The sequence below is a fragment of the Coregonus clupeaformis genome, chromosome 21 (genome assembly GCF_020615455.1).
Source record: "Coregonus clupeaformis isolate EN_2021a chromosome 21, ASM2061545v1, whole genome shotgun sequence".
NCBI classification, from domain to species: domain Eukaryota; kingdom Metazoa; phylum Chordata; class Actinopteri; order Salmoniformes; family Salmonidae; genus Coregonus; species Coregonus clupeaformis.
Genome location: NC_059212.1, coordinates 5,990,890 through 6,016,218, shown reverse-complemented (window position 1 = coordinate 6,016,218; position 25,329 = coordinate 5,990,890). Strand labels below are relative to the sequence as shown.

The window sequence follows — 25,329 nt, the reverse complement described above, 5'->3', positions numbered from 1 at the left end:
CTACATCTGTCCCATGTCCCACTGTTCAGCATCCTACATCTGTCCCATGGCCCACTGTTCAACATCCTACAGCTGTCCTATGTCCCACTGTTCAGCATCCGAAATCTGTCCTATGTCCCACTGTTCAGCATCCTACATCTGTCCTATGTCCCACTGTTCAGCATCCTACATCTGTCCTATGTCCCACTGTTCAGCACCCTACATCTGTCCTATGTCCCACTGTTCAGCATCCGAAATCTGTCCTATGTCCCACTGTTCAGCATACTACATCTGTCCTATGGCCCACTGTTCAGCATTGAAATCTGTCCTATGGCCCACAGTCCTATTCATAGCTCAGCCCCGTCCCTCAGCTTACCAAACAGTGTCAGGATCAGGCTGTTGAAATTACAGATTGTACCTTTACAATAGGACAGATGTAGGATGCTGAACAGTGGGACATGGGACAGATGTAGAATGCTGAACAGTGGGACATGGGACAGATGTAGAATGCTGAACAGTGGGACATAGGACAGATATAGGATGCTCAACAGTGGGACATAGGACAGAGGACATCTGTCCCATGGCCCACTGTTCAGCATCCTACATCTGTCCCATGTCCCACTGTTCAGCATCCTACATCTGTCCTATGTCCCACTGTTCATCATCCTACATCTGTCCCATGTCCCACTATTCAGCATCCTACATCTGTCCTATGGCCCACTGTTCAGCATCCTACATCTGTCCTATGTCCCACTGTTCAGCATTCTACATCTGTCCTATGTCCCACTGTTCAGCATCCTACATCTGTCCCATGGCCCACTGTTCAGCATTCTACGTCTGTTCCATGTCCCACTGTTCAGCATCCTACGTCTGTCCCATGGCCCACTGTTCAGCATCCTACATCTGTCCCATGGCCCACTGTTCAGCATCCTACATCTGTCCTATGTCCCACTGTTCAGCATCCTACGTCTGTCCCATGGCCCACTGTTCAGCATCCTACATCTGTCCCATGGCCCACTGTTCAGCATCCTATATCTGTCCTATGGCCCACTGTTCAGCATCCTACATCTGTCCTATGTCCCACTGTTCAGCATCCTACAGCTGTCCTATGTCCCACTGTTTAGCAATCTACAACTGTCCCATGGCCCACTGTTCAGCATCCTACAGCTGTCCTATGTCCCACTGTTTAGCAATCTACAACTGTCCCATGTCCCACTGTTCAGCATCCTACATCTGTCCTATGTCCCACTGTTCATCATCCTACATCTGTCCCATGTCCCACTATTCAGCATCCTACATCTGTCCTATGGCCCACTGTTCAGCATCCAACATCTATCCCATGTCCCACTATTCAGCATCCTACATCTGTCCTATGGCCCACTGTTCAGCATCCTACATCTGTCCCATGGCCCACTATTCAGCATCCTACATCTGTCCTATGGCCCACTGTTCAGCATCCTACAACTGTCCCATGTCCCACTGTTCAGCATCCTACATCTGTCCTATGTCCCACTGTTCATCATCCTACATCTGTCCCATGTCCCACTATTCAGCATCCTACAGCTGTCCTATGGCCCACTGTTCAGCATCCTACATCTGTCCTATGTCCCACTGTTCATCATCCTACATCTGTCCCATGTCCCACTATTCAGCATCCTACATCTGTCCCATGGCCCACTGTTCAGCATTCTACGTCTGTTCCATGTCCCACTGTTCAGCATCCTACGTCTGTCCCATGGCCCACTGTTCAGCATCCTACATCTGTCCCATGGCCCACTGTTCAGCATCCTATATCTGTCCTATGGCCCACTGTTCAGCATCCTACATCTGTCCTATGTCCCACTGTTCAGCATCCTACAGCTGTCCTATGTCCCACTGTTTAGCAATCTACAACTGTCCTATGGCCCACTGTTCAGCATCCTACATCTGTCCCATGGCCCACTGTTCAGCATCCTACATATGTCCTATGTCCCACTGTTCAGCATCCTACATCTGTCCTATGGCCCACTGTTCAGCATTGAAATCTGTCCTATGGCCCACAGTCCTATCCATAGCTCAGCCCCGTCCCTCAGCTTACCAAACAGTGTCAGGATCAGGCTGTTGAAATTACAGATTGTACCTTTAAGGTTATCTTTTTCCTTAACTTTTGTTTAGGCCTTTTTGTTCTACTTCGCATGTTTCAATCCCTGCAGTAAATAATAACAGGTACGAACCTTACGTCAGTAATGAATACACTGTTACACAAAAGGGTTTCAAAAGGGTTCTTCGGCTGTCCACATAGGATAATCCTTTTTGGTTCCAGGTAGAACCCTCTGTGGAAAGGTGGTTTCTACATGGAACCCAAAGGGGTTTTACCTGGAACCAAAATAGTTATATTTAGTACCAAAAAAGGGCTTGTCAGAGGAGAGTATTTCACTACTTTACAATCAAAAGGGATTGCTGCTCCAAAATTCCAAGTGTATTGTATGTGACTAGAACGTTTGAAGTTAGTTCATTTGGGTGTAGTAATATTAGCTGGCAGACGGTTGCTTAAGTGGGGCTTGCCTCCAGCCTCGTTGCAGAAAGTGGTGGTTAGGTGCTAGCTAGCTGGGCTGTAGCATGCTAACAGGGTTCCTACCACTTCCACAGTTTTGCAATCTACTATGCTGTTGCTAAGCTGTAAACCAACCTCTTGGGTCACTGACCTTCGGGCTCTACAGACTACATTCTAGGTATCCATAAGATGAAGTATATTTGCAATTCTGGAGACATTTTCCTTTAAGTGTTTCTGAAGTATTATCTCGTATGGTGCTACTCAGAAATTCTGTGAATCATGCTCGTTTTTCTCAGAGCAGAAGACGGTCCCTACGGATTCACCCAGACATTCTGTGTATTCAAGCAGCAAGCTCAGTCGAGTTAATAGAGGACAGTTCCTCTGAGAGTTCTCAAAATTAGACATGAAACAGGAAAGGTATCTCAGAGGCCCTCAAAATATCTCCTACTAAAAAGCCTTGCATACAACAACAATACAACAACAATTCCAAGTGCTTTTGTGCAAAGCCAGGCAGTCAATGGTTGTTAAGCTGCAGACTAGAAGCTCTAGTATCCTAGACGTGTGACTTCTGAGTTCTCATGTTAGCCTGAAGCCTGTTTTGCCCACATACTGTAGTCCGACTCCCGCGGCGTAACTGAGTTTGCCAGGTGTGCACCAAAGAGCGACAGGAACGTTTTAGCGCTGTGTTTAGATCACTTTCCACTGAAGTCGTAGCGGATAATTGATAAAGCCACGTCTAGTGGCATCTCATTACTGGTGCATTAGGGGTAATTACTGCGGTAGATAATCTAAAGGCTGGATAGCGAATAAGGGAACTTTTAAAGTCCTGTGAGTGGAGAACTTCTGGATGCAAATGAATGGATTATGTTTGGGTTGACATACGGAGCCAGGCTCAGATGTTGCTTGTATGGGAGGAGAGTTTTGCTGAACTCCAAATAGCCTGCTAGCCCCCCTATACCCCCGGACTCCCTAGGCACGCCTGTAGATCTCAGAGGAGTTGATAGGTGTAAACAATATGGGGAAGCAATTACCATATTGCTTGCACCTACCAAAATCTTCTCAGATATCCATAGGGGCTAGGGGTTATTCTAGGACAAGTTCACTGCCGCTCTGTGCCTGACTGATATGGGCTAGGGGCTAGCGATTGATTTGGGATTCAGCCTTTGCCTCCCTGCCTGCCTGACTGGCCTTCTGTCTTCCTCTCCATAGATCCGCCGGCGGTGGAGCCGCTGTTCACAGAGATCCGCCAGGGTTTGGGTCGTGCCTTCACCCTCAACTGCCGCATGCTGCGGGCCCACCCGTCCAAGGTGCTGAAATACGAGTGGAAGCTGGGCACCCGGCTGCTGACCGTGGGCCAGTTGGACCAGAGCGACGAGACGGACTACCACGTCAGAGCCCTCAACAGGGAGGGCTACGGGGAGTACACCTGTGAAGTGACCAACGAGGCCGGGGCGGGCGCCTGCAGGTTCTTAGTCACAGGTATGTACGACAGACGTTGTCGGCCGTTCCAGTTTCCGTACTTGCAATTGCACTTAGTATACACGTCCACTAGATCGCTTCATACTAAGTGGTCTGCTAGTGTTGATATTGGGACAGAGAAAAATCTACAAATACTGATCCATTTCTAATTCTCCTCTCCTCTATTGTCTCCATACATGTCCAATGTCTTACCTCCAAGGACAAACAGACGTTCGTACACTCTACTGTAATGTGTGTAATTCACTGCTTTTGGTTACAGTGCATTCGGAAAGTATTCAGACCCCTTTTTTCCCCTCATCAATCAACACACAATACCCCATAATGACAAAAACTGCTTTTTTGATTTTTTTTGCAAATAAAAAAACGGAGAGATTACATTTACATAAGTATTCAGACCCTTTACTCAGTACTTTGTTGAAGCACCTTTGGCAGCGATTACAGCCTCGAGTCTTCTTGGGTATGACGGTACAAGCTTGGCACACCTTTATTTGGAGAGTTTCTCCCATTCTTCTGCAGATCCTCTCAAGCTCTGTCAGGTTGGATGGGGAGCGTCACTGCACAGCTATTTCAGGTCTCTCCAGAGATGTTCGATCGGGTTCAAGTCCGGGCTCTGACTGGGTGACTCAAGGACATTCAGAGACTTGTCCGGAAGCCATTCCTACGTTGTCTTGGCTGTGTGCTTAGGGTCATTGTCCTGTTGGAAGGTAAACCTTCGCCCCAGTCTGAGGTCCTGAGTGCTCTGGAGCAGGTTTTCATCAAGGATCTCGCTGTACTTTGCTCCTTTCATCTTTCCCTCGATCCTGACTAGTCTCCCAGTCCCTGCCACTGAAAAACATCCCCACAGCATGATGCTGCCACCACCATGCTTCACCATAGGGATGGTGCCAGGGTTCCTCCAGACGTGATGCTTGGCATTCAGGCCAACAAGTTCAATCTTGGTTTCTCATGGTCTGAGAGTCCTTTAGGTGCCTTTTGGCAAACTCCAAGGAGGCTGTCATGTGCCTTTTACTGAGGAGTGGCTTCCGTCTGAACACTCTACCATAAAGGCCTGATTGGTGGAGTGCTGCAGATATGGTTGTCCTTCTGGAAGGAACTCCCATCTCCACAGAGGAACTCTGGAGCTCTGTCAAAGTCACCATCGGGTTCTTGGTCACCTCCCTGATCAAGACCCTTCTTATCCGAAGGCCAGCTCTAGGTTCCAAACTTCTTCCATTTAAGAATGAAGGAGGCCACTGTGTTCATGGGGATCTTCAATGCTGCAGACATTTTTTGGTACTCCTTCCCCAGATCTTTGCCTCGACACAATCCTGTCTCAGAGCTCTACTGACAATTCTTTCGACCTCTTTCTGGCATGCACTGTCAACTTTGGGACCTTTATATAGACAGGTGTGTGCCTTTCCAAATCATGTCCAATCAATTGAATTTACCACAGCTGGACTCCAATCAAGTTGTAGAAACATCTCAAGGATGATCAATGGAAACAGGATGCACCTAAGCTCAATTTCGAGTCTCATATCAAAGGGTCTGAATACTTATATATATTTTTATAAATGTGCAAACATTCATAGAAAACCTGTTTTCGCTTTGTCATTATGGGGTATTGTGTGTAGATTGATGAAGAAAAAAATGTATTTAATCAATTTTAGAATAAGGCTGTAACGTAACAAAATGTGGAAAATGTCAAGGGGCCTAAATTCTTTCTGAATGCACTTTATGTAGCAGTCAGACCTGTAAATAGTAACAAGCTGTGGCTAACCGAGAATTGTGCATCAATGGAGAGCTGTCCCTTCACCTTCCTCACTGCTCCTGCCCACCGCTCCTGAACACAACATATGCGTCCCAAATTACACCCTATTCCCTACTTAGTACCCTACTTTTGACCAAATTACACCCTATTCCCTACTTAGTACCCTACTTTTGACCATCCAACATATTGATTCGGTTCACGTTCACTTTCTGTGAGTGCTCTTGGTTGCAGCGAGACTCTCATTGTCCACACCCGGAGACAAGTAGAATCCACTCTCTGACTATTCTAATGAAATGTATCCCATGGAGATGGCCTTGTCAGCCCTCATAAAAATACATTTATAAAAACCTAATAAGCTGCTTATCGGCGACACGACAAACTGTTGCTTGTTTTCGCTGCTAGCAGCAGTCATAAGCAAGGAAGTTTGCACAATGATTTATTAAAAAGATAGACGACAGGCTGATGATGCATTCATGAGAAGAATATCTGTTTGAACAGTGTTTTTGTATTATTTTTTATTTTATTTTTTTGTTGTCATTTATCAGACGCTCTTATCCAGAGCGACTTACATGAGCAATTAGGGTTAAGTGCCTTGCTCAAGGGCACATCGACAGATTTTTCACCTAGTCGGCTCGGGGATTAGAACCAGCGACCTTTCGGTTACTGGCACAACGCTCTTAACCACTAAGCTACCTGCCGCCCTCAGTGTTCTCAGTGTTTCGCTATTAGTGTTCTCAGTGTTTTGGTATTAGTGTTCTCAGTGTTTTGGTATTAGTGTTCTCAGTGTTTTGGTATTAGTGTTCTCAGTGTTTTGGTATTAGTGTTCTTATCTCTCAGCGTTTTGGTATTAGTGTTCTCAGTGTTTTGGTATTAGTGTTCTCAGTGTTTTGGTATTAGTGTTCTCAGTGTTTTGGTATTAGTGTTCTTATCTCTCAGTGTTTTGGTATTAGTGTTCTCAGTGTTTTGGTATTAGTGTTCTCAGTGTTTTGGTATTAGTGTTCTCAGTGTTTTGGTATTAGTGTTCTTAGCGCTCAGTGTTTTGGTATTAGTGTTCTCAGTGTTTTGGTATTAGTGTTCTCAGTGTTTTGGTATTAGTGTTCTCAGTGTTTTGGTATTAGTGTTCTTAGCGCTCAGTGTTTTGGTATTAGTGTTCTCAGTGTTTTGGTATTAGTGTTCTCAGTGTTTTGGTATTAGTGTTCTCAGTGTTTCGGTATTAGTGTTCTTAGCTCTCAGCATTTTGGTATTAGTGTTCTCAGTGTTTTGGTATTAGTGTTCTCAGTGTTTTGGTATTAGTGTTCTCAGTGTTTTGGTATTAGTGTTCTCAGTGTTTTGGTATTAGTGTTCTCAGCGTTTTGGTATTAGTGTTCTCAGTGTTTTGGTATTAGTGTTCTCAGTGTTTTGGTATTAGTGTTCTTAGCACTCAGTGTTTTGGTATTAGTGTTCTCAGTGTTTTGGTATTAGTGTTCTTAGCGCTCAGTGTTTTGGTATTAGTGTTCTTGGCGCTCAGTGTTTTGTTATTAGTGTTCTCAGTGTTTTGGTATTAGTGTTCTCAGTGTTTTGGTATTAGTGTTCTCAGTGTTTTGGTATTAGTGTTCTTAGCGCTCAGTGTTTTGGTATTAGTGTTCTCAGTGTTTTGGTATTAGTGTTCTCAGTGGGTTAGGGTTAGGGTTAGTGTTCTCAGTGTTTTGGTATTAGTGTTCTCAGTGTTTTGGTATTAGTGTTCTCAGTGTTTTGGTATTAGTGTTCTCAGTGTTTTGGTATTAGTGTTCTCAGTGTTTTGGTATTAGTGTTCTTAGCGCTCAGTGTTTTGGTATTAGTGTTCTCAGTGTTTTGGTATTAGTGTTCTCAGTGTTTTGGTATTAGTGTTCTCAGTGTTTTGGTATTAGTGTTCTCAGTGTTTTGGTATTAGTGTTCTCAGTGTTTTGGTATTAGTGTTCTCAGTGTTTCGGTATTAGTGTTCTTAGCTCTCAGCATTTTGGTATTAGTGTTCTCAGTGTTTTGGTATTAGTGTTCTTAGCGCTCAGTGTTTTGGTATTAGTGTTCTCAGTGTTTTGGTATTAGTGTTCTTAGCGCTCAGTGTTTTGGTATTAGTGTTCTCAGTGTTTTGGTATTAGTGTTCTCAGTGTTTTGGTATTAGTGTTCTTAGCGCTCAGTGTTTTGGTATTAGTGTTCTCAGTGTTTTGGTATTAGTGTTCTCAGTGTTTTGGTATTAGTGTTCTCAGTGTTCTGTTATTAATGTTTTCAGTGTTCTGTTATTAGTGTTCTTAGCGCTCAGTGTTTTGGTATTAGTGTTCTCAGTGTTTTGGTATTAGTGTTCTTAGCGCTCAGTGTTTTGGTATTAGTGTTCTCAGTGTTTTGGTATTAGTGTTCTCAGTGTTTTGGTATTAGTGTTCTCAGTGTTCTGTTATTAGTGTTCTTAGCGCTCAGTGTTCTGGTATTAGTGTTCTCAGTGTTTTGGTATTAGTGTTCTCAGTATTTTGGTATTAGTGTTCTTATCTCTCAGCGTTTTGATATTAGTGTTCTCAGTGTTTTGGTATTAGTGTTCTCAGTGTTTTGGTATTAGTGTTCTCAGTGTTTTGGTATTAGTGTTCTTAGCGCTCAGTGTTTTGGTATTAGTGTTCTTAGCGCTCAGTGTTTTGGTATTAGTGTTCTCAGTGTTTTGGTATTAGTGTTCTCAGTGTTTTGGTATTAGTGTTCTTAGCGCTCAGTGTTTTGGTATTAGTGTTCTCAGTGTTTTGGTATTAGTGTTCTCAGTGTTTTGGTATTAGTGTTCTCAGTGTTTTGGTATTAGTGCGCTCAGTGTTTTGGTATTAGTGCTCTCAGTGTTTTGGTATTAGTGTTCTCAGTGTTTTGGTATTAGTGTTCTCAGTGTTTTGGTATTAGTGTTCTCAGTGTTTTGGTATTAGTGTTCTTAGCGCTCAGTGATTTGGTATTAGTGTTCTCAGTGTTTTGGTATTAGTGTTCTCAGTGTTTTGGTATTAGTGTTCTTAGCGCTCAGTGTTTTGGTATTAGTGTTCTCAGTGTTTTGGTATTAGTGTTCTCAGTGTTTTGGTATTAGTGTTCTTAGCGCTCAGTGTTTTGGTATTAGTGTTCTCAGTGTTTTGGTATTAGTGTTCTCAGTGTTTTGGTATTAGTGTTCTTATCTCTCAGTGTTTTGGTATTAGTGTTCTCAGTGTTTTGGTATTAGTGTTCTCAGTGTTTTGGTATTAGTGTTCTCAGTGTTTTGGTATTAGTGTTCTTAGCTCTTAGTGTTTTGGTATTAGTGTTCTTATCTCTCAGTGTTTTGGTATTAGTGTTCTCAGTGTTTTGGTATTAGTGTTCTCAGTGTTTTGGTATTAGTGTTCTTATCTCAGTGTTTTGGTATTAGTGTTCTCAGTGTTTTGGTATTAGTCTTCTCAGTGTTTTGTATTAGTGTACTCAGTGTTTTGGTATTAGTGTTCTTAGCGCTCAGTGTTTTGGTATTAGTGTTCTCAGTGTTTTGGTATTAGTGTTCTTAGCGCTCAGTGTTTTGGTATTAGTGTTCTCAGTGTTTTGGTATTAGTGTTCTTAGCACTCAGTGTTTTGGTATTAGTGTTCTTAGCTCTCAGCATTTTGGTATTAGTGTTCTCAGTGTTTTGGTATTAGTGTTCTCAGTGTTTTGGTATTAGTGTTCTTAGCGCTCAGTGTTTTGGTATTAGTGTTCTCAGTGTTTTGGTATTAGTCTTCTCAGTGTTTTGTATTAGTGTACTCAGTGTTTTGGTATTAGTGTTCTTAGCGCTCAGTGTTTTGGTATTAGTGTTCTCAGTGTTTTGGTATTAGTGTTCTTAGCGCTCAGTGTTTTGGTATTAGTGTTCTCAGTGTTTTGGTATTAGTGTTCTTAGCACTCAGTGTTTTGGTATTAGTGTTCTCAGTGTTTTGGTATTAGTGTTCTCAGTGTTTTGGTATTAGTGTTCTCAGTGTTTTGGTATTAGTGTTCTTAGCTCTTAGTGTTTTGGTATTAGTGTTCTTATCTCTCAGTGTTTTGGTATTAGTGTTCTCAGTGTTTTGGTATTAGTGTTCTCAGTGTTTTGGTATTAGTGTTCTTATCTCAGTGTTTTGGTATTAGTGTTCTCAGTGTTTTGGTATTAGTGTTCTTAGCTCTCGGCATTTTGGTATTAGTGTTCTCAGTGTTTTTGGTATTAGTGTTCTCAGTGTTTTGGTATTAGTGTTCTTAGCGCTCAGTGTTTTGGTATTAGTGTTCTCAGTGTTTTGGTATTAGTGTTCTTATCTCTCAGTGTTTTGGTATTAGTGTTCTCAGTGTTTTGGTATTAGTGTTCTCAGTGTTTTGGTATTAGTGTTCTTAGCTCTTAGTGTTTTGGTATTAGTGTTCTTATCTCTCAGTGTTTTGGTATTAGTGTTCTCAGTGTTTTGGTATTAGTGTTCTCAGTGTTTTGGTATTAGTGTTCTTATCTCAGTGTTTTGGTATTAGTGTTCTCAGTGTTTTGGTATTAGTGTTCTTAGCTCTCAGCATTTTGGTATTAGTGTTCTCAGTGTTTTGGTATTAGTGTTCTCAGTGTTTTGGTATTAGTGTTCTTAGCGCTCAGTGTTTTGGTATTAGTGTTCTCAGTGTTTTGGTATTAGTCTTCTCAGTGTTTTGTATTAGTGTACTCAGTGTTTTGGTATTAGTGTTCTTAGCGCTCAGTGTTTTGGTATTAGTGTTCTCAGTGTTTTGGTATTAGTGTTCTCAGTGTTTTGGTATTAGTGTCCTCAGTGTTTTGGTATTAGTGTTCTCAGTGTTTTGGTATTAGTGTTCTCAGTGTTTTGGTAAAATGAAGCACACTGAGTGGATTCCTCTGAAGAATACAGTGTGTTTTTACATACCACTGTGTCCACACTTCTGAGGAATACAGTGTGTTTTTACATACCACTGTGTCCACACTTCTGAGGAATACAGTGTGTTTTTACATACCACTGTGTCCACACTTCTGAGGAATACAGTGTGTTTTTACATACCACTGTGTCAACACTTCTGAGGAATACAGTGTGTTTTTACATACCACTGTGTCAACACTTCTGAGGAATACAGTGTGTTTTTACATACCACTGTGTCAACACTTCTGAAGAATACAGTGTTTTGGTATTAGTGTTCTCAGTGTTTTGGTATTAGTGTTCTCAGTGTTTTGGTATTAGTGTTCTTATCTCTCAGTGTTTTGGTATTAGTGTTCTCAGTGTTTTGGTATTAGTGTTCTCAGTGTTTTGGTATTAGTGTTCTTATCTCAGTGTTTTGGTATTAGTGTTCTCAGTGTTTTGGTATTAGTCTTCTCAGTGTTTTGTATTAGTGTACTCAGTGTTTTGGTATTAGTGTTCTTAGCGCTCAGTGTTTTGGTATTAGTGTTCTCAGTGTTTTGGTATTAGTGTTCTTAGCGCTCAGTGTTTTGGTATTAGTGTTCTCAGTGTTTTGGTATTAGTGTTCTTAGCACTCAGTGTTTTGGTATTAGTGTTCTTAGCTCTCAGCATTTTGGTATTAGTGTTCTCAGTGTTTTGGTATTAGTGTTCTCAGTGTTTTGGTATTAGTGTTCTTAGCGCTCAGTGTTTTGGTATTAGTGTTCTCAGTGTTTTGGTATTAGTCTTCTCAGTGTTTTGTATTAGTGTACTCAGTGTTTTGGTATTAGTGTTCTTAGCGCTCAGTGTTTTGGTATTAGTGTTCTCAGTGTTTTGGTATTAGTGTTCTTAGCGCTCAGTGTTTTGGTATTAGTGTTCTCAGTGTTTTGGTATTAGTGTTCTTAGCACTCAGTGTTTTGGTATTAGTGTTCTCAGTGTTTTGGTATTAGTGTTCTCAGTGTTTTGGTATTAGTGTTCTCAGTGTTTTGGTATTAGTGTTCTTAGCTCTTAGTGTTTTGGTATTAGTGTTCTTATCTCTCAGTGTTTTGGTATTAGTGTTCTCAGTGTTTTGGTATTAGTGTTCTCAGTGTTTTGGTATTAGTGTTCTTATCTCAGTGTTTTGGTATTAGTGTTCTCAGTGTTTTGGTATTAGTGTTCTTAGCTCTCGGCATTTTGGTATTAGTGTTCTCAGTGTTTTGGTATTAGTGTTCTCAGTGTTTTGGTATTAGTGTTCTTAGCGCTCAGTGTTTTGGTATTAGTGTTCTCAGTGTTTTGGTATTAGTGTTCTTATCTCTCAGTGTTTTGGTATTAGTGTTCTCAGTGTTTTGGTATTAGTGTTCTCAGTGTTTTGGTATTAGTGTTCTTAGCTCTTAGTGTTTTGGTATTAGTGTTCTTATCTCTCAGTGTTTTGGTATTAGTGTTCTCAGTGTTTTGGTATTAGTGTTCTCAGTGTTTTGGTATTAGTGTTCTTATCTCAGTGTTTTGGTATTAGTGTTCTCAGTGTTTTGGTATTAGTGTTCTTAGCTCTCAGCATTTTGGTATTAGTGTTCTCAGTGTTTTGGTATTAGTGTTCTCAGTGTTTTGGTATTAGTGTTCTTAGCGCTCAGTGTTTTGGTATTAGTGTTCTCAGTGTTTTGGTATTAGTCTTCTCAGTGTTTTGTATTAGTGTACTCAGTGTTTTGGTATTAGTGTTCTTAGCGCTCATTGTTTTGGTATTAGTGTTCTCAGTGTTTTGGTATTAGTGTTCTCAGTGTTTTGGTATTAGTGTCCTCAGTGTTTTGGTATTAGTGTTCTCAGTGTTTTGGTATTAGTGTTCTCAGTGTTTTGGTATTAGTGTTCTTAGCGCTCAGTGTTTTGGTATTAGTGTTCTTAGCGCTCAGTGTTTTGGTATTAGTGTTCTCAGTGTTTTGGTATTCGTGTTCTCAGTGTTTTGGTATTAGTGTTCTTAGCGCGCAGTGTTTTGGTATTAGTGTTCTCAGTGTTTTTGTATTAGTGTTCTCAGTGTTTTGGTATTAGTGTTCTCAGTGTTTTGGTATTAGTGTTCTTAGCGCTCAGTGTTTTGGTATTAGTGTTCTCAGTGTTTTGGTATTAGTGTTCTTAGCGCTCAGTGTTTTGGTATTATTGTTCTCAGTGTTTTGGTATTAGTGTTCTTATCTCTCAGTGTTTTGGTATTAGTGTTCTCAGTGTTTTGTTATTAGTGTTCTCAGTGTTTTGGTATTAGTGTTCTCAGTGTTTTGGTATTAGTGTTCTCAGTGTTTTGGTATTAGTGTTCTTAGTTTGCTCAGTTGGTAGAGCATGGCGCTTGCAACGCCAGGGTTGTGGGTTCGTTTCCCACGGGGGGCCAGTATGAAAAGATTTATGCACTCACTTAACTGTAAGTCGCTCTGGATAAGAGCGTCTGCTAAATGACCAAAAAAAAATGAAGCACACTGAGTGGATTCCTCTGAAGAATACAGTGTGTTTTTACATACCACTGTGTCCACACTTCTGAGGAATACAGTGTGTTTTTACATACCACTGTGTCCACACTTCTGAGGAATACAGTGTGTTTTTACATACCACTGTGTCCACACTTCTGAGGAATACAGTGTGTTTTTACATACCACTGTGTCAACACTTCTGAGGAATACAGTGTGTTTTTACATACCACTGTGTCAACACTTCTGAGGAATACAGTGTGTTTTTACATACCACTGTGTCAACACTTCTGAAGAATACAGTGTGTTTTTACATACCACTGTGTCAACACTTCTGAGGAATACAGTGTGTTTTTACATACCGCTGTGTCCACACAGTGATATTTTGTCCTTTTGCGTTCAAGCTTCTTCAACATAAGACGCTCAATGGATGGGAGAAACGGCCAGAAGGTTTTACTGTTGATAAGTGTTCATAGTCTGCAGACCAAGAAGTACAGCCGTATCACTGCTCAAGTTATATTAGCCCCAACTCGGATTTGCATTGGCAATTTTCTGCCCTGTACAGCAGCCGCCAGGAGAGAGGATTACGGCACTCCCTAGCCTGCCCTCCACCCAAAAGAAAATGTCAGCAATTTAGGGAACACGAAAACCCAGGTCCACTTGTTATATTAGAAAGTCACCTTGTCTCCTGTACGGCATTCCTGAAACTATTTGACTGTCCAACATTAAGGAAAGCAAGAAAACCTGTCTGTCTTCCTGATAATAGTGTGTGGCTCAAAGACTCCCTCTCTTGATCCTGGCAGTTGTTTGAATCTTTCGTATATTCCGGCTGGAAAGAGCGTTAGTGTCCAGACAACACTCCTGCTGCTTTTATAAAGTGCTAATGCTTGATATTTCCGTGCTTTTTGGAGGAGTTCAGTCACATGAAAGCAAGTCGTTGACAAACCTTAAAGGGATACTTCAGGACTTTGGCAACGAGGCCCTTTATCTACTTCCCCAGAATCACATGAACTTGTGGATACCATTTTTATGTCTCTGTGTCCAGTATGAAAGAAGTTAGAGGTAGTTTCGCTAGCCAATGCTAACTAGCGTTAGCACAACGAATGGAAGTCTATTGGTATCTGCTAGCGTGTGTGTGTGTGTGTGTGTGTGTGTGTGTGTGTGTGTCTCGTGACAGACGTTACAATCTGCACACATTCTGGGTGCCTTCCGATTGCATGATAGCAGAATATGTGGCATAGCAGGAACATTGCTGCGGTAGTGGCTGGTAATGAATGCTTGACAAGATGACAGCTTCACATTTCCGAGGAGTTGGTTGTGAAATATTGATGACAGGGTTTAGCTGTGCTGTAGCAGCAGCTCAGCTCTCCACCCACGTACACATGTGGCTTCACATCCCAGTTACCAAAGACCGAAGCCTTACTTACACCATGCTTCACATCCCTCATATCAGCCTGACCTAATTGGCTCTGGATAAGAGTGTCTGCTAAATTACTAAAATATTAATATATCAGATATCGTCTGTTTTACCATACGTGAGGTTATACTGTAACACCCACGGGATAACCATGTAGAGTTCAGTGTGTGTGTGTGTGTGTGTGTGTGTGTGTGTGTGTGTGTGTGGTACCTCTGTGTGGACAGGTAAGATTAGACTGCAGTGTATGAGCTACCCACCGCCTGGTGACCCTTCGACTGTGTGGCTAAAGGAGGGCTCAGATGGAAGGGGGTCAGATGGGAGTGGTCAGGTGGGAGGGGGTCAGGTGGGAGTGGGTCAGGTGGGAGGGGGTCAGGTGGGAGTGGTCAGGTGGGAGTGGTCAGGTGGGAGGGGATCAGATGGGAGGGGTCGTATGGGAGGGGGTCAGATGGGAGGGGGTCGTATGGGAGGGGCTTCTCTCTGATGTCATACTCCCATTGATCTCAATGACTTTATGGCCATCAGCGTGCGACTGTGATAAAGGCATCCATAGACTATGTTGTGACTTCAGACAACACATCCATGTATACAGTATGTATTACATTCTTACTTATAGACTATATATTCTGACTACAAACAACACATCCATGTTTTTTTTGTAAATGATTGACGGGAGATGGATGATTTTAGGTAACTTTGTTTTCTTTCAATCACACAAAGTTTGAAATTATATTGATCTAGCTGGCGTCAAACGAGATCAAATATTTGTTTTTAGTACCATTTTTAAAAATGTTATGTTGTATCATGACTCACTGTAACATAGATCTATGGACAGCACCTCAATGTCACATTAATGTCAAGATATGAAACGGATTAATCTAACTCACATAGCTAGAATTATTCATCTAACTCACCTAGCTAGAATGATTTATCTAACTCACATAGCTAGAATGATTCATCTAACTCACATAGCTAGAATGATTCATCTAACTCACCAAGCTAGAATGATTTATCTAACTCACCAAGCTAGAATGATTCATCTAACTCACCTAGCTAGAATGATTCATCTAACTCACATAGCTAGAATGATTCATCTAACTCACATAGCTAGAATGATTCATCTAACTCACCAAGCTAGAATGATTTATCTTACTCACATAGCTAGAATGATTCATCTAACTCACCTAGCTAGAATGATTAATCTTACTCACATAGCTAGAATGATTCATCTAACTCACATAGCTAGAATGATTCATCTAACTCACATAGCTAGAATGATTCATCTAACTCACCAAGCTAGAATGATTCATCTAACTCACCTAGCTAGAATGATTAATCTTACTCACATAGCTAGAATGATTCATCTAACTCACATAGCTAGAATGATTCATCTAACTCATCAGTTGTCAGAGCACCTTACCGATCACTGCACCTGTACACAGCCCATCTGAAATTAGCCCACCCAACTACCTCATCCCTATATTGTTATTTATTTTGCTCTTTTGCACCCCAGTATCTCTATTTGCACATAATCTCTTGCACATCTAGCATTCCAGTGTTAATACTATTGTAATTATTCTGCACTATAGCCTATTTATTGCCTTACCTCCATAACTTGCTACATTTGCACACACTGTATATATATTTTCTGTTGTATTTTTGACTTTATGTTTTTTACCCCATATGTAACTCTGTGTTGTTTTTATTGCACTGCTTTGCTTTATCTTGGCCAGGTCGCAGTTGTAAATGAGAACCTGTTCTCAACTGGCTTACCTGGTTAAATAAAGGTGAAATAAAAAAATAAAAAAGAATGATTCATCTAACTCACATAGCTAGAATGATTCATCTAACTCACATAGCTAGAATGATTCAGCTAACTCCCCTAGCTAGAATGATTCAGCTAACTCACCAAGCTAGAATGATTCATCTAACTCACATAGAATGATTCAGCTAACTCCCCTAGCTAGAATGATTCAGCTAACTCACCAAGCTAGAATGATTCATCTAACTCACATAGCTAGAATGATTCATCTAACTCACCTAGCTAGAATGATTCATCTAACTCACCTAGCTAGAATGATTCAGCTAACTCCCCTAGCTAGAATGATTCATCTAACTCACATAGCTAGAATGATTCATCTAACTCACCTAGCTAGAATGATTCATCTAACTCACCTAGCTAGAATGATTCAGCTAACTCCCCTAGCTAGAATGATTCAGCTAACTCACCTAGCTACATTTACATTTACATTTTAGTCATTTAGCAGACGCTCTTATCCAGAGCGACTTACAGTTAGTGAATACATATTTTTTTTATACTGGCCCCCCGTGGGAATCGAACCCACAACCCTGGCGTTGCTCTATCAACTGAGCTACATCCCTGCCGGCCATTCCCTCCCCTACCCTGGACGACGCTGGGCCAATTGTGCGCCGCCCATGAGTCTCCCGGTCGCGGCCGGCTGCGACAGAGCCTGGATTCGAACCAGGATCTCTAGTGGCACAGTTAGCACTGCGATGCAGAGCCTTAGACCACTGCGCCACTCAGGAGTACATACGTTGTTGATATACGTTGTTACGTTGTTGCTGATACGTTGTTGTATCATGACTCACTGTAACATCAAATATATGTCATAGATAGACAGCTCCTCAATGTCACATTAACGTCTGCTTTGGACTAATCCATTACCCTTTGGGTTAATAGTCCCACTCTAAAGCTCCTGTGCGACTCTTCCTACTTCCCTAGTAGCAAGTTAGGTTTTCAAGAACCAGACAGCCCTTTCCGCTAAGCTGTTTTCCAGGGCTTGTCAGCTTTTAGCCCTCTTCTTCTTTACTGCGTAGTTTTGTGTCCGTGCGTTCTTTGAACCACTGGCTTTCTTTCTCGTTTCTGTTTGTGGGCAGCATTGGGAAGAGTCCAGCTTCAATGCTACAGTGACAGTGCTCACCATGTATCTCCACAACAGGACATGTTTAGGCCTAGAAGAGTACGGATCAATTGCATTTCATGGACACTAACCAAGAATGTGATGACACAGCTGTGTGTGTCTGAGGGAAATAATGCACGTTTAAATGGGATGTACACACGCACGTAGACGGAGACACAGACACACTGATACGACACACACACACACACACATAATATACACTCAGTATACAAAACATTAAGAACACCTGCTCTTTCCATGACATAGAATGACCAGGTGAATCCAGGTGAAAGCTATGATCCCTTATTGATGTCACTTGTTAAATCCAATTCAATCAGTGTAGATGAAGGGGAGGAGACAGGTTAAAGAAGGATTTTTAAGCCTTTAGACAATTGAGACATGGATTGTGTGTGTGTGCCATTCAGTGGGTGAATAGGCAAGACAAAAAACGTAAGTGCCTTTGAACGGATATGGTAGTAGGTGCCAGGCGCACCGGTTTGTGTCAAAAACTGCAACGCTGCTTGTTTCTTCACGCTCAACAGTTTCCTATGTGTTTCAAGAATGGCCAACCACCCAAAGGAGCTTTCGACCCCTCGTAGAGTCCATGGCCCGACGAATTGAGGCTGTTCTGAGGGGAAAAGGGGATGCAACTCAATATTAGGAAGGTGTTCTTAATGTTTTGTACACTCAGTGTACACTTGTACGTCTGCAATAGGACAAATATAAGCACCCCCACACACAGCCTACGCTAAAACCAGTCTGCTTTACTTTTCTTTGTTACAGGGAGGGCCTATGCCCCAGAGTTCTACTATGACACCTACAGTGCATTGTGGCAGAACCGGCCCAGGGTCTATGGCTTCAAGCTACAGTGGACCCAGCAGAACCCGCTGTCTGTGGACCGCATCGTGGCCTACCGACTGGGTATCAAACAGGTGAGCGGGAACAGTTAGTCCTTCTCCTTGACTTCTTCATGCTCTGGGCTTTGTCAAAGTTTCACCTTTTTAAGGTCTACTTCTGTCTCCAAAGTGAGAGCAATACATTTTGTATGTTTGAAGTAGTTGTAACACACACTAGTTCCTGATTGTGATGTCACTCATGAGAGTGAGTTAGGCTTTGCCATTCTAGCCAAGTAGTGACTTTATTTTTTATTTATTTATTTTATTTGTACCTTTACTTAACTAGGCAAGTCAGTTAAGAACAAATTCTTATTTACAATGACGGCCTACACCGGCCAAACCCGGACGATGCTGGGCCAATTGTGCGCCGCCCTATGGGACTCCCAATCGCAGCCGGTTGTGATACAGCCTGGAATCGAACCAGGGGGTCTGTAGTGACGCTTCAAGCACTGAGAAGCAGTTCCTTAGACTGCTGCACCACTCGGGAGCCCGAACTGACTTTGACAGTGTTCACTGCAGCAAATGAGCTAAAAAAGCAAGGAGATTGATAGGCATTGTAGAAATATGACCCTGAGACCTAACATATCCATTCCTACTAAAGCCTGTGCATGATGTACTTGTGAAGACATTAGCATTTGTCCTTTCTCACTGTGTGTGGCATTCTGCTGTGGGGGTCATCCCCCTCTTCATAGATGAACAGAGGAAACAAGCAGAAAGCATTTCATTTCTTTAAAGCACCCTCCTCCTTGTCTGTGGTGTTCCGGTTAGAGATGGCATTCCGGTTGTCAATCCCGTCTTCTCCGTTCACCATTCCTCCTCCCTCACCTTCAGCACTGTCAGCGCTCAGCTGGAACGACAGAGTCCTCAGCCAATTCTAATGACATCACACGGCGTGATTTATTCCCCGTCAGGTTTGTCATTGCCTGGTCGCCACCCACCGGCGCTCAAAGTCAACACTAAGTAAAGTAAAAACATTCAACTGATTTGTTACATTCTATTTTTATATTCGTTTATTTTTCCTTCTTTATTTCGAAACAAAATTCCCAGTCTTGCATGCTGTTAGTCATCACTGCGGGCACTGAGGACATTTAGACTTTTATTAGATTTATTTATTTAGGTTCTGTATACGCGTCAGGTGTTCTGCCCAGTGGTTGCACCACTGGGGGCGACTTTCTCTCACACGACACGCTCAGCGATATTTTCAGCACAGTGAAGCACATTTTCACTGACTGCACAGATTCTTTCAGACTCGCAGGACTTTTTTAAGCGCTCGAGCCGGGTGTCTTTTCACCTGGGAGGTGGTGCATCTGTATCTGTATTCAGTGAGTCCATCAGCTCCGTTCTGAATGAACCACTTGTGTTCGTTCACCACAAAGCACTGTGACAAAGCAGCTAGCTATTGTTTCCCATCTACTTCTTCTGCTTAGGGAAAGGGCCTTGACAGTGGTTGCTATATAAGAGTCAGCAACAAAGCAGACACCTGGCTAAGAGCAGGAGGTGAAGGAGAGGAGGATGATGGGAGGGGGGGGAGAAAGAACAGGAGAGGAGTGAGGGCAAGAAACTAATTAACAACTTCGCCCAGAGGGGAAGAGCTGCCCAAATAAGATAAGGTGTTCAGTGAGGAACCAGTGATGGAATTCGCTAGAACAGAGGTTAGCTGTGTGGACCGTGATTACATGTGCGTGAGACGCGTCTGAAAACCAGACAGCCAGCATCTCTCAGTGGGGGAGGAGAAGTGGCTGCTGGGTAAAAATAGGACAAGCCTTGATGGACTCTTCCACTCTTTCAGACTCATCACATTGCAGGTGCCCGGTTGTCACTGTCTCTGTCAGCCCCTTTCTTGTTTAATGGATAACGCTCTCCAACCGGCTGTCTTTTGTGATGGTAGCACATTATGTAGAGATTTTATGGTAGTTTTCTTTGCCAGGTTCAGTACAGTGGTTTCCTGAATGAGGCCCATCCATCATGGAGGCATGGCTGGTCACTGCTCTCTCCTCTCTGCCTGGCTTGGTGCCTGCTGTGCCCCTCACTCCTCACCTCCTCTCTGCCTGGCGGGTCACTCCTCCCCTCCCCTCTCTCTCCCCTCTCTCTCCTCTCTTTCTCTCTCTCTCCCTCCTCTCTATCCTCTCCTCTCTCTTGCATTCCTCTCTTTCTCTCTCTCCTCTCTCTCAGATGCCTCATTATCTCTCTCTCTCTCTGCTATTGCTCTCTCTCTCTCCTATTTCTCTCTCTCGCTCCGTTCCTCTCTACCTCTCTTGCTCTCTCTGCTATCGCTGTCTCTCTCTCTTTTCTGCTCAGTGGCTCACGTGTGACATTTCCAGGACACCAGCCTGCATGGGGTTTAACTTAACCCTCCTAAGGGCAGACTGGACTGGCTGCAGAGTTAAATTCACTCTCCTTCTGGTGTGCGTGCGTGTGCATGCATGCATGGTAGAAAATGGACACTAAGCTTGTTCACTTGCTTCATATGCAGCTCCTAGCAATAAATGAAAATTTTCATAACATGCCTAAACGTGTTTTACAGCTAATTGGTCCTTAATTGTGTGATTATGAGATAACGGGAGTGGAATCTCTAGTCAGTGGTGTTCTTGTATAGATCTCAGACTGTAGTGAAAAGGACTAGTCACTTATTTGAAGTATTATATTCCCTCTAAACCAGACGTTTTATTAAATAATAGCCACGCGGAATACGTGGTCCTCTGTAGCTCAGCTGGTAGAGCACGGCACTTGTAACGCCAAGGTAGTGGGTTCGATTCCCGGGACCACCCATACACAAAAAATGTATAATGTATGCACACATGACTGTAAGTCGCTTTGGATAAAAGCGTCTGCTAAATGGCATATTATTATATTTATTATTAATACTACATTTATAAAATCAGGCGGAAGCCCCACTTGTTGTTTGAATTGTTAAGCATGGGAGATTTCCATATTGTTTCTAATTTCCCTAGCTTTCATCATTGTTTTGCCCTTGCCTCTGAAATCCAGTTGGAGAGAAGGTGATTGGTTTACAAATGAGCCCCCTCTAAGTATGACTGCTTTTATATGGTTTGTGTCCAATTGGCTGGTTTGATTTTGGAGTTTCATTTAGCCTTCATTTACATGTGTGTGTGTTTGTGTGTGTGTGTGTGTGTGTGTGTGTGTGTGTGTGTGTGTGTGTGTGTGTGTGTGTGTGTGTGTGTGTGTGTGTGTGTGTGTGTGTGTGTGTGTGTGTGTGTGTGTGTGTGTGTGTGTGTGTGTGTGTGTGTGTGTGAATCCAATCATTTCCCAAAATGACAGATAACCAGTCTTATTGTTTGAGCAAAATCAGTCTGCTATTATTCTGTCTGTATTGTGTGTCTTTTAATAGTGTTGTTTTTGATGAATAATTTACCTTTCCATTCACTTTTTAATCAGTTCCACCATTCCAACATCATGGCTTTGGCATCACGGACACAAGACGCTTTACATAATGAGGAAATCATAGCTACCTCGATGATGAGACGCTGCCATTATTATACGCGTTAGTCGCGGTGGTCCAAGGACATGCAGATTCATTCTTCTAGTTATTAGCTGACCGATAAGAGTCACTTCAGCTGGGGGAGACTGGGCTGTGAGCCTATATCACGTTCTAACCAGACACGCTGGATCTTCCATTCTCATCCTTTATCCTTGATAACAGAAGCGGATCAGATTCCAGATGGGTCAGGCCATTGGGGGTTCTGGGATCATCCCAGGCTGCCTAGAAGGGTTGCAATTCCACTGTAACAATGTCATTATACGGCTCCAATGTTACAGTAAGTAGGAAGTAGCATCCCATTCATTCATTCTGAGGATGAACGGGAGGGAGAGGCGGTGAGGAGGGGTGAGGTAGGGGGAGTAATAAGGATAACATCCTCGTCACGCTCCCTCTCTTTCAGTTAGGGGACCCAGAGGTGTAGGTGATCTCTCTTCCATCTCTCTCTCTCTCTGTCTCTGTCTCTGTCTCTGTCTCTGTCTCTGTCTCTGTCTCTGTCTCTGTCTCTCTCTCTCTCTCTCTCTCTCTCTCTCTCTCTCTCTCTCTCTCTCTCTCTCTCTCTCTCTCTCTCTCTCTCTCTCTCTCTCTCTCTCTCTCTCTCTCTCTCTCTCTCTCTCTCTCTCTCTCTCTGTCTCTCTCTCTCTCTGTCTCTCTCTCTCTGTCTCTCTCTCTCTCTCTGTCTCTGTCTCTCTCTCTCTCTCTCTCTCTCTCTCGTCTCTCTCTCTCTCTCTCTCTCTGTCTCTGTCTCTCTCTCTCTCTCTCTCTCTCTCTCTCTCTCTCTCTCTCTCTCTCTCTCTCTCTCTCTCTCTCTCTCTCTCTCTCTCTCTCTGTCTCTGCTCTCTCTCTCTCTCTCTCTCTCTCTCTCTCTCTCTCTCTCTCTCTCTCTCTCTCTCTCTCTCTCTCTCTCTCTCTCTCTCTCTCTTCCATCTCTGTGTCTCTGTCTCTGTCTCTGTCTCTGTCTCTGTCTCTCTCTCTCTCTCTCTCTCTGTCTCTTTCTCTCGCTCTCTCGCTCTCTCACACTCACACTCCACACACACACACACTATTCTCAGAATCTCACCCAGGCTGATATATGTCACACGGCTGCTAATAGCGTATTAAACTCTGCGACAGCTCAGCGGACTTCGCCACAACTTCACACTTCGTGACGTCTTGCTAAGTATAATAGTCGAGGCAGGCGCTCTCTCGTTAAGTTCCTGCAGTTCATCTAGCATGTTAACAAGGCCATGTGTAACAACTCATTCACACTCCCCTTTACAACGCTCCCTCCCTCCTTAGTACACTACTGTTAGAGTTAGAAGTACTAACGCTCCCTCCCTCCTTAGTACACTACTGTTAGAGTTAGAAATACTAACTCTCCCTCCCTCCTTAGTACACTACTGTTAGAGTTAGAAGTACTCGTTCAATATCCGTGTCACAAACTGCTTTTCTTGTCCTTGCCGTACCTAATAGGGATGCATAGCCTATTACAGTAGATTCACATAAGTATTTACACACACCTACTCATTCAAGGGTTTTTCTTTATTTTGACTATTTTTTACATTGTGAAATAATAGTGAAGACATCAAAACTATGAAATAACACATATGGAATCATGTAGTAACCAAAAAAGTGTTAAACAAATCAAAAATATATTTTAGATTCTTCAAATCGCCACCCTTTTCCTTGATGACAGCTTTGCACACTCTTGGCATTCTCTCAACCAGCTTCATGAGGTAGTCACCTGGAATGCATTTCAATTAACAGGTCTGCCTTCTTAAAAGTTAATTTGTGGAATTTCTTTCCTTCTTAATGTGTTTGAGCCAATCAGTTGTGTTGTGAAAAGGTGGGGGGGTATACAGAAGATAGCCCTATTTGGTAAAAGACCAAGTCCATATTATGGCAAGAACAGCTCAAATAAGCAAAGAGAAATGACATTCCATCATTACTTTAAGACATGAAGGTCAGTCAATACAGAAAATGTCAAGAATGTCTTCAAGTGCAGTCGCAAAAACCATCAAGCGCTATGATGAAACTGGCTCTCATGAGGACCACCACAGGAATGGAAGACCCAGAGTTGTCTCTGCTGCAGAGGATAAGTTCATTAAAGTTACCAGCTTCCGAAATTGAAGCCCAAATAAATGCTTCAGAGTTCAAGTAAAAGATACATCTCAACATCAACTGTTCAGAGGGGACTGTGTGAATAAGGCCTTCATGGTCGAATTGCTTAAAAGAAACCACTACTAAAGGGCACCAATAAGAAGAAGAGACCTGCTTGGGCCAAGAAACACGAGCAATGGACATTAGACCGGTGGAAATTTGTCCTTTGGTCTGGAGTCCAAATTGGAGATTTTTGTTTCCAACCGCCGTGTCTTTGTGAGACGCAGTGTGGGTGAACAGATGATCTCCGCATTTCCCACCGTAAAGCATGGAGGAGGAGGTGTGATGGTGTGGGGGTGCTTTGCTGGTCACACTGTCTGTGATTTATTTAGAATTCAAGGCACACTTAACCAGCATGGTTACCACAGCATTCTACAGCGATTCACCATCCCATCTGGTTTGGGCTTAGTGGGACTATAATTTGTTTTTCAACAGGACAATGACCCAACACACCTCCAGGCTTTGTAATGGCTATTTTACCAAGAAGGAGAGTGATTGAGTGCTGCATCAGATGGCCTGGCCTCCACAATTGTAACACTCTGGCTCTATGGACGTTTATATTGAGCCAGGGTTGTTCATTTTCTTGTGTTTGGGTGTATTTCATTTGGTGGTGTTGGGGATGGGTGAGTTTCAGTTTGTTTGTGTCATGTGGTGATTGGTCGATGACTCCCAATCGGAGGTAACGAGTGTCAGCTGTCGGCTCGTTATCTCTGATTGGGAGCCATATATATTCTGTGTGTTTTCTCCTTTGTTTTGTGGGTTATTGTTTCTTTGTTGCTGTTAGTAGTATTCAGTATAGAACTTCACGGATCGTCATTTGTTGTTTTCTTCGTGGTTGCTTTAAGTTAATAAAGTCATCATGTCCACTCGCAACGCTGCGCATTGGTCTCCTCCTTCAGACGATCGTGACAGAATAACCCACCACAAGAGGACCAAGCGGCGTAACAAGCGGCAACAGGACCTACCTACGCAGGATTTATGGACGCCTCCTAAGGATTTTTTGGACATGGGAGGAGATTCGGGCTGGAAAGGGTCCTTGGGCACAACCGGAGGAATATCACTGCCCTCGTGAAGAGCTGGAGGCAGCTGCAGCCGAGAGGAGGTGGTATGAGGAGGAATATCACCGCCCTCGTGAAGAGCTGAGGCAGCTGCAGCCGAGAGGAGGTGGTATGAAGAGGAAGCGCGGAGTCGAGGCTGGAAGCCCGGGGTTACTCCCCAAAAAATTTTTTGGGGGGGCACATGGCTTGGGCGCCTGGGCAGCAGGAGGCTGCCACAGGTAGAGCTGGAGAGAAGGCTATCGGATTACGGGAGCCATTGGCGAGTAGAGGAGGGAAGTTGTTGTGGCACGGCATGAGAGACTGAAGTGTGTTCCCAGTCTGGTCCGGTCCGTTCTTGATCCCCAGTTAAGGCCAGTGGTGGGTGTTCCCGGTACGGACCGGTCTGTTCCTACCCACGCACCAGGTCCACGA

At 43.0% G+C, this 25,329-nt stretch overlaps 1 protein-coding gene across 2 annotated transcripts in view; it reads left to right on the top strand.

Moving 5' to 3' along the window:
• Positions 1-25,329, top strand: part of LOC121539027 (MAM domain-containing glycosylphosphatidylinositol anchor protein 2-like) — a 195,640-nt gene that overhangs the window by 123,722 nt on the left and 46,589 nt on the right. For both annotated transcript variants that reach the window (XM_041847215.2, XM_045206173.1), the window contains exons 9-10: positions 3,722-3,991; positions 18,113-18,261. In XM_041847215.2, the coding sequence (XP_041703149.1) occupies positions 3,722-3,991; positions 18,113-18,261 (419 nt within the window). The remainder of the gene's footprint in view (positions 1-3,721; positions 3,992-18,112; positions 18,262-25,329) is intronic.